The sequence below is a fragment of the Haliotis cracherodii genome, unplaced genomic scaffold (assembly GCF_022045235.1).
Source record: "Haliotis cracherodii isolate W230 unplaced genomic scaffold, xgHalCrac1.p SCAF_7, whole genome shotgun sequence".
NCBI lineage: Eukaryota > Metazoa > Mollusca > Gastropoda > Lepetellida > Haliotidae > Haliotis > Haliotis cracherodii.
In genome coordinates this window covers 36,432,113-36,441,537 of record NW_027266330.1, presented here as the reverse complement: position 1 = coordinate 36,441,537, position 9,425 = coordinate 36,432,113, and the positions used below count along the sequence as shown (strand labels likewise).

The 9,425-nt window shown below is 45.0% G+C and overlaps 1 protein-coding gene across 1 annotated transcript; it reads right to left on the bottom strand.

Annotated features, from left to right (window-relative positions):
- Positions 1-6,371: 6,371 nt before the first annotated feature.
- Positions 6,372-9,100, bottom strand: LOC139448843 (uncharacterized). Its single transcript, XM_071230368.1, has 2 exons — positions 8,962-9,100; positions 6,372-7,237 (listed from the first exon to the last, which is right to left on the bottom strand). The coding sequence occupies exons 1-2, from the start codon at positions 9,098-9,100 to the stop codon at positions 6,372-6,374; spliced, it is 1,005 nt and encodes a 334-aa protein (XP_071086469.1).
- Between the last annotated feature and the right edge of the window lie 325 nt (positions 9,101-9,425).

Below are 9,425 nucleotides of genomic sequence, written 5' to 3'. Positions count from 1 at the left end.
ATGGTGACAATGATTGTCAAGGCGTTGTCATGATGGTGACAATGATTGTCAAGGGCTGTCGTGATGGTGACAATTGTTGTCAAGGCGTTGTCGTGATGGTGACAATGATTTTCAAGGCGTTGTCGTGATGGTAACAATGATTGTCAAGGGCTGTCGTGATGGTGACAATGATTCTCAAGGCGTTGTCGTGAAGAAAACAATGATTATCAGGGCGTTGTCGTGATGGTGACATTTTTTGTCAAGGCGTTGTCGTGATGGTGACAATGATTTTCAAGGCGTTGTCATGATGGTGACAATGATTGTCAAGGCGCTGCCGTAATGGTGGCAATGATTTTCAAGGCGTTGTCGAGATGGGGACAATGATTGTCAAGGCATTGTCGTGATGGTGACAATGGTTGTCAAGGCGTTGTCGTGATGGTGACAATGATTATTAAGGCGTTGTCATTATAGTGACAATGATTGTCAAGGGCTGTCGTGATAGTGACAATGATTGTCAAGGGCTGTCGTGATGGTGACAATGATTGTCCAGGCGTTGTCGTGATGGTGACAATGATTGTCAAGGGCTGTCGTGATGGTGACAATGATTGTCAATACGCTGTCGTGTTTGTGACAATGATTGTTAAGGCGCGGTCGTGATGGTGACAAAATTTTTGTCAAGGCGTTATCGTGATGGTGACAATGATTGTCAAGACGTTGTCGTGATGGTGACAATGGTTGTCAAGGGCTGTCGTGATGGTGACAATGATTTTTAAGGCGCGGTCATGATGGTGACAATTTTTGTCAAGGCGTTGTCGTGATTGTGACAATGATTGTCAAGACGTTGTCGTGATGGTGACAATGGTTGTCAAGGCGTTGTCGTGATGGTGACAATGATTGTCAAGGCGTTGTCATGATGGTGACAATGATTGTCAAGGGCTGTCGTGATGGTGACAATTGTTGTCAAGGCGTTGTCGTGATGGTGACAATGATTTTCAAGGCGTTGTCGTGATGGTAACAATGATTATCAAGGGCTGTCGTGATGGTGACAATGATTCTCAAGGCGTTGTCGTGAAGGAAACAATGATTATCAGGGCGTTGTCGTGATGGTGACAATTTTTGTCAAGGCGCTGCCGTGATGGTGGCAATGGTTTTCAAGGCGTTGTCGAGATGGGGACAATGATTGTCAAGGCATTGTCGTGATGGTGACAATGGTTGTCAAGGCGTTGTCGTGATGGTGACAATGATTATTAAGGCGTTGTCATTATGGTGACAATGATTGTCAAGGGCTGTCGTGATAGTGACAATGATTGTCAAGGGCTGTCGTGATGGTGACAATGATTGTCCAGGCGTTGTCGTGATGGTGACAATGATTGTCAAGGGCTGTCGTGATGGTGACAATGATTGTCAATACGCTGTCGTGATGGTGACAATGATTGTCAAGGCGCTGTCGTGATGGTGACAATGATTGTCAAGGGCTGTCGTGATGGTGACAATGGTTGTCAAGGGCTGTCGTGATGGTGACAATGATTGTTAAGGCGCAGTCGTGATGGTGACAATTTTTGTCAAGGCGTTGTCGTGATTGTGACAATGATTGTCAAGACGTTGTCGTGATGGTGACAATGGCTGTCAAGGCGTTGTCGTGATGGTGACAATGATTGTCGAGGCGTTATCATGATGTCGACAATGATTGTCAAGGGCTGTCGTGATGGTGACAATTGTTGTCAAGGCGTTGTCGTGATGGTGACAATGATTGTCAAGGCGTTGTCGTGATGGTAACAATGATTATCAAGGGCTGTCGTGATGGTGACAATGATTCTCAAGGCGTTGTCGTGAAGGAAACAATGATTATCAGGGCGTTGTCGTGATGGTGACAATTTTTGTCAAGGCGTTGTCGTGATGGTGACAATGGTTGTCAAGGGCTGTAGTGACAGTGACAATGATTGTCGAGGCGCGGTCGTGATGGTGACAAAATTTTTGTCAAGGCGTTATCGTGATGGTGACAATGATTGTCAAGACGTTGTCGTGATGGTGACAATGGTTGTCAAGGCGTTGTCGTGATGATGACAATGATTGTCAAGGCGTTGTCGTTATGGTAACAATGATTATCAAGGGCTGTCGTGATGGTGACAATGATTCTCAAGGCGTTGTCGTGAAGGAAACAATGATTATCAGGGCGTTGTCGTGATGGTGACAAATTTTGTAAAGGCGTTGTCGTGATGGTGACAATGATTTTCAAGGCGTTGTCATGATGGTGACAATGATTGTCAAGGCGCTGCCATGATGGTGGCAATGATTGTCAAGGCGTTGTCGAGATGGGGACAATGATTGTCAAGGCATTGTCGTGATGGTGACAATGGTTGTCAAGGCGTTGTCGTGACAGTGACAATGATTATCAAGGCGTTGTCATTATGGTGACAATGATTGTCAAGGGCTGTCGTGATAATTACAATGATTGTCAAGGGCTGTCGTGATGGTGACAATGATTGTCAAGGCGTTGTCGTGATAGTGACAATGATTGTCAAGGGCTGTCGTGATGGTGACAATGATTGTCAAGGCGCTGTCGTGATGGTGACAATGATTGTCAAGGCGCTGTCGTGATGGTGACAATGATTGTCAAGGGCTGTCGTGATGGTGACAATGGTTGTCAAGGGCTGTCGTGATGGTGACAATGATTGTTAAGGCGTTGTCGTGATGGTGACAATTTTTGTCAAGGCGTTGTCGTGATGGTGACAATGGTTGTCAAGGGCTGTAGTGATGGTGACAATGATTGTCAAGGCGTTATCGTGATGGTGACAATGATTGTCAAGACGTTATCGTGATGGTGACAATGGTTGTCAAGGCGTTGTCGTGATGGTGACAATGATTGTCAAGGCGTTGTCATGATGGTGACAATGATTGTCAAGGGCTGTCGTGATGGTGACAATTGTTGTCAAGGCGTTGTCGTGATGGTGACAATGATTGTCAAGGCGTTGTCGTTATGGTAACAATGATTATCAAGGGCTGTCGTGATGGTGACAATGATTCTCAAGGCGTTGTCGTGAAAGAAACAATGATTATCAGGGCGTTGTCGTGATGGTGACAAATTTTGTAAAGGCGTTGTCGTGATGGTGACAATGATTTTCAAGGCGTTGTCATGATGGTGACAATGATTGTCAAGGCGCTGCTGTGATGGTGGCAATGATTGTCAAGGCGTTGTCGAGATGGGGACAATGATTGTCAAGGCATTGTCGTGATGGTGACAATGGTTGTCAAGGCGTTGTCGTGACAGTGACAATGATTATCAAGGCGTTGTCATTATGGTGACAATGATTGTCAAGGGCTGTCGTGATAGTTACAATGATTGTCAAGGGCTGTCGTGATGGTGACAATGATTGTCAAGGCGTTGTCGTGATAGTGACAATGATTGTCAAGGGCTGTCGTGATGGTGACAATGATTGTCAATACGCTGTCGTGATGGTGACAATGATTGTCAAGGCGCTGTCGTGATGGTGACAATGATTGTCAAGGCGCTGTCGTGATGGGGACAATGATTGTCAAAGCACTCTCGGGATGGTGACAATGATTGTCAAGGGCTGTCGTAATGGTAACAATGATTGTCAAGACGCTATCGTGATGGTGACAATGATTGTCAAGGCACTGTCGGGACGGTGACAATGATTGTCAAGGCGCTGTCGTGATGGTGACAATTATTGTCAAGGCACTGTCGTGGTGGTGACAACGATTGTCAAGGCACTGTCGTGTTGGTGATAATTATTGTCAAGGCGCTGTCGTCGTGATGACAATGATTGTCAAGGCACTGTCGTGGTGGTGACAATGATTGTCAAGGCTCTGTCGTGATGGTGACAATGATTGTCAAGGCGCTGTCGTGGTGATGACAATGATTGTCAAGGCACTGTCGTGGTGGTGACATTGATTGTCAAGGCACTGTCGTAATGGTGACAATGATTGTCAAGGCGGTGTCGGGATGGTGACAATGATCGTGATATGAACACACAGATTTGTTGCAGATCCTTACTGATCAGGAACAACTACATGACTCGAACATGTCTTCTCTGTGAAAGAAGGCATTCATCTTCGTATGTACAAATATCACTCTGTAAACAGTGTAGTGTGTACACAACACAAAACCAGAAGTTTAACTTATGATCTCCTACACCTATCAACTATAATCCCCTGAACCTGTAATCTTGATGTGATATGTGTAAATGTATATAACATTTAGATAAAAGGTAAAACGTTTGTGTTTTTTTTGTTCATTTGTTTGTTCGTTGTTTAACGCCGCACTCAACAATATTCCAGCTATCTGATGGTGGTCGTAAACTAATCGAGTCTGGACCAGACAATTCAGTGATTGGCGTCAAGAGCATCCATCTTCGCAATTGGGATACGATGGCATGCATCAACCAAGTCAGCGAGCCTCACCATCCAATCCTATTTGTCCCCTCTTACAAGCATAGTCGCCTCTCACAACTTGCATGTGTTGATAAAGACCTATTCTGAGTGAGTGAGTATGGTTTTACGCCGCTTTTAGCAATATTCCAGCAATATCACGGCGGGGGACACCAGAAATGGGCTTCACACATTGTACCGATGTCGGGAATCGAACCCGGGTCTTCGGCGTGACGAGCCAACGCTTTAACCACTAGACTACCCGACCGCCCCAGACCTATTCTGACTTTGATCTTTATGGGCGACGTAAATCTATCATGGTACATGGTACGACACACAATCAGGCAAGTCGCCAAACCTGACCAATCGATGGATGCTGTCGCCTCGTTTTGCATGCTGACAGGGGATAGCAGTGGGATTTCTTTATATGTTTATCAAACAAAATAAAGAAAGTGACATTGCGATAAGCTATTGTTTTGAAAATAATATTTTACTTAAAACTTGCTGATTTGCCGAACGAAGGAGGACAGTTTAAAAGATGGAGGGCTTCTGCGAATGATTATTACCAGCAAAAATAGCGTTACCGTTATTATAGCTTAAATAGATAGAATTTGTTTTCAGATAAATATAAACATCAATATCGGTTTTGAAATATTTACTGCAATCAACAAACAACGAATGCCACTGAAGAACAAATCAGATGACGTCAAAGCTGACTCCCTAACAACGGGAGTCAAGCAATATGAGGACATTATCAAGTTACAATGGTCCACTCATTTTTGATAACACGCGGGTAGTTTAATGATAATTCTCCCCATTCTAGCTATAATGCTTGTCATCGTATCCAAATTGCGTAGATCGATGCTCATGATGTCAATCACTGAATTGCTTGGTCAAGATTTGAATATTTATAGACCGCTGTCATATAACTCGACAATTGCTGAATGTGTCGTTAAACAACAAACAAAACAAAAAATGCATGGGCGTGTGATGACACAGTTTGTAGCAATATGCCGGGGAACACCAGAAATGGACTTTACACATTGTCCCCATGCATGTGGACAATCGATGTGAAAACTTTAACCATTATAATCTGATTTTGTAATATTATTTCGGAATGTTCCTCAATAACATTTGTTGAATATGTGTACAGTTTCCGAATACGATTTCAAGGCAACAAGCTGGACTCGTGGGGAGATGAGGGTTGAAATAACTCATAAGCTGTTTCATATTTAGTAACATAATGTGAAACATTGTATAAACCTTATGCATGTGCTGCCACTAACACTATCACCACCATCACCACCAACACCACCAACACGACCACCAACAACACGCACGACCACTTACACCACCTACATCACCAATACCAACAAGAGCAAGATCAACACCAACAACACAAACAACAACATCAACAACAACATCAACAACACCACCAACCCCAGCAATAACACCACCGACAAGACCACCAACAACACCCACGACCATTAACACCACCAACTACACCAATACCAACAACAGCAAGATCAACACCAACACCACAAACAACAACAACACCAACCCCAGCAACAAACACCACCGACACGACCACCAACAACACCAACACAACACCAACAACGACACCACCACCCCTTCCTCCGTGTGGAAGGAGGAGGAGAATACATCACCACAGGTGCACCTGCTGCGACTAAGAAGACCACGAGTTAACAACAGAAGACAACCACGACTTAGGGAAGAGAAACTGTGTTAATATAAACAGCAGGATTATGACTGCCTTGATTCTTTGATGAGTTGATGGTATGCCGGGCGTATGAAATAACCTTGGTCACGGTTGATCGACGGTTGGAGTCTTTTGATGTTGATGGCTTCTTGTATTTTTGTGATTTTGAAGTCTTTGCGGTTGGTGGTGGGGGCTTTTGACTTTATCCCAGTTGATGCTTTGGCTTGGGTTGTCAGGGTTATGGTTTGGTTATCGCCGTCTGACGTAACGTTCTTGGATTCCCCTACCGAACTAGACGTACATTTCCATTTGTAGTTGCATCGTTTAAGCTGTCTGACGTAACGTCCTCGGATTCCCCTTCCAAACTAGACGCACATGTAGTTGCGTCGTTATTGGAATCTGACGTAACGTCGTCGGATTCCCCTTCCGAAATAGGCGTACCTGTAGTTGCGTCGTTAAAGCTGTCGGACGTAACGTCGTCAGATTCCCCTTCTGAACTAGATGTACACGTAGTTGCGTCGTTATCGCAGTCTGACGTAACGTCCTCGGATTCGCCTTCCGAATTAGACGTACCTGTAGTTGCGTCGTTATCGCAGTCTGATGTAACGTCCTCGGATTCCCCTTCCGAACAAGACGTACCTGTAGTTGCGTCGTTAAAGCTCTCGGACGTAACGTCGTTAGATTCCCCTTCTGAACTAGATGTACATGTAGTTGCGTCGTTATCGCAGTCTGACGTAACGTCGTCAGATTCCCCTTCCGAACTAGACGTACCTGTAGTTGCGTCGTTTAAGCTGTCTGACGTAACGTCGTCGGATTCCCCTACCGAACTAGACGTACCTGTAGTCGCGTCGTTATCGCACTCTGACTTAACCTCCTCGGATTCCCCTTCCGAACAAGACGTACCTGTAGTTGCGTCGTTAAAGCTGTCGGACGTAACGTCGTCAGATTCCCCTTCTGAACTAGATGTACATGTAGTTGCGTCGTTATCGCAGTCTGACGTAACGTCGTCGGATTCCCCTACCGAACTAGACGTACCTGTAGTTGCGTCGTTATCGCAGTCTGACGTAACGTCCTCGGATTCCCCTTCCGAACTAGACGTACCTGTAGTTGCGTCGTTTAAGCTGTCTGACGTAACGTCCGCGGATTCCCCTGTGGATGAAATACTTACGTTTCCCAGAGGTGGTGAGGAGAAAAAGCACGCGTGCGTGCGTGCGACCGTCTTATTTCTTATAAAGCACATTGGATTCCAATCTCAGGTTATCACAGAATGTTATGGAGTTCACAGTATCTCGACATCGGAGAGAAGCCTTCGTAAAATAGCACGACTACAATTTAACTGAGAATGCTGTGTTGATTAGGTTTGCTCTCCTAATTGCGTGTGTGCTGAGATATAATACAAATTATCGAAAAAATCAGATCAGGCGCTAAAACAACCGTATGGCGCGGAACCTAGTTTTCAATCGGTTATCGGCTCAACACGTAGTTTTCGGACATTGGTCGAAGCGTGTCATCTCGGTATTGGCGCCTCTGACCGTTGTCCGGGACATGGCCATCGATCTTACATACCTTGGTTTGGAGTGACTTGGATAGTTCTTGGACGTTTCAATACGTGCGATATAGATTTCAGAGAGATTTCGGAGATTTCGGAGATTTCGGAGAGAGAGAGAGAGAGAGAGAGAGAGAGAGTGAGAGAGAGAGAGAGAGAGAGAGAGAGAGAGAGAGAGAGAGAGAGAGAGAGAGAGAGAAAGAAATCTCATCGTCGGCTAGACGTACAAAGCAACTACATTGATTCGGTTGGTCACAGGCTCATGATCATTGACTTGCCTGAATGCTTGCCATTGCATCCGACGAGACGGGATGTTACTGATGAAGCCAGACACTGGGTTGACTCAAATATTTACAGACCGCAGTGATATAGCTGGCATATGGCTGAGTGCGGCGCGTAAATACAAACAAACACACATACATATCACCATCATCATCATCATAATCATCATCATCATCATCATCTGCTCAATGTTATAAGAGGGAAATCAATAGAGGACAGATGTTTTGTCTTGTCAGATCTAGAATGTGTTACTCTTATCAAGTGACTGGTATGTTCACGAGTGGAGCAGCCACAAGTTAATCTCTTAACTTTGCAGATAAGATAAACATTGTGTTTGACGAGAAAATTAAAAATGTTCCGCTTATCATGTTTTTTGTGGACTGAAAGTCGTTCGGGAATGAAGCGCTATTTCTACATGTTATTTTATTCGAGTGGAACATCGATTATATATACTCTTCTTAAAAAGAAACGCTAAGCCAGTTTTGTGTGAGGTAGGAAAATACATTTACACGAGCAACCGAACGGGTATTGAGCCAAAATGTTTTGGGGAGAACATTTGGTGATTGTAGTCATCGCAGTTATCGGTACATAGGAAAAGTCCAAGGTGAAGGTCCGTTGGAATCTATAGCGGCCTGACATCTCCTGCCCATGGAAGAGACGAGTATGCGAATCACATCCTGGAAAATGGTAGCCCACTCGGCCTGCAACGCAAAAGTCAACAGTTGCAACGTGGTTGACGTCAGCGTAGCCGTCTATCCAATTCATCCCACAGGTGCTCAATCTGGTTCAAATCTGGGGATCTGGAGGGCTAGGGAGAACATCAACGTTGTTGTTGTGTAGACAGGCTCTTGTGATCCGTGCTGTATGCAGTCGAGCGTTGTCCTGTTGGAATACACCGTTGCCGTTGGCTGCAATTGGGGGGACGTGTGGTAGGAGAATTTCGTTAATGTATCATTGAGCCGTAAGATTGCCCTAGATATCAACCAACCCTGTCCTGCCATTATGAGAGATAGCCGCCCACATCATAACGCTACCTCCACCAAACCTGTCCACTTCCTGTACGCAGTTTCCGGCGTAACGTTCTCCACGACGTCTGTAGACCCGTGCTCTGTCATTCCCTCGACGAAGGAGAAATCTTGATCCTCAATATAACGCTTCGAACAGGACGTCTTGCTCGTAGACATGCTGCTCTTAAACGGTTTTATAAGGTCTGGTCGGAGATTCTGACTGATCCCATAGCCTTGTGAAGGTGCTGGGTGCCACATTGAAAACCCTGGCTACAGCTGATCGGGATTCCCCTGCCTGCAAACAGTCTATTACAATGTTTGCACTTCTGATAATCTTGGCATGTTGTTGAACTGTCACTGTTCGATTGACGCAGATGCCAGGCATTAAAAATCCCTGTTCTTTAATACCGTTCATAGTGTTGCTGCACGTGCAGTACTTGCAGCTTTATGGCCCTTTTCTTAATACACTAGGTGCGATTTTCCGAATCGTAAGTGTTTCCCG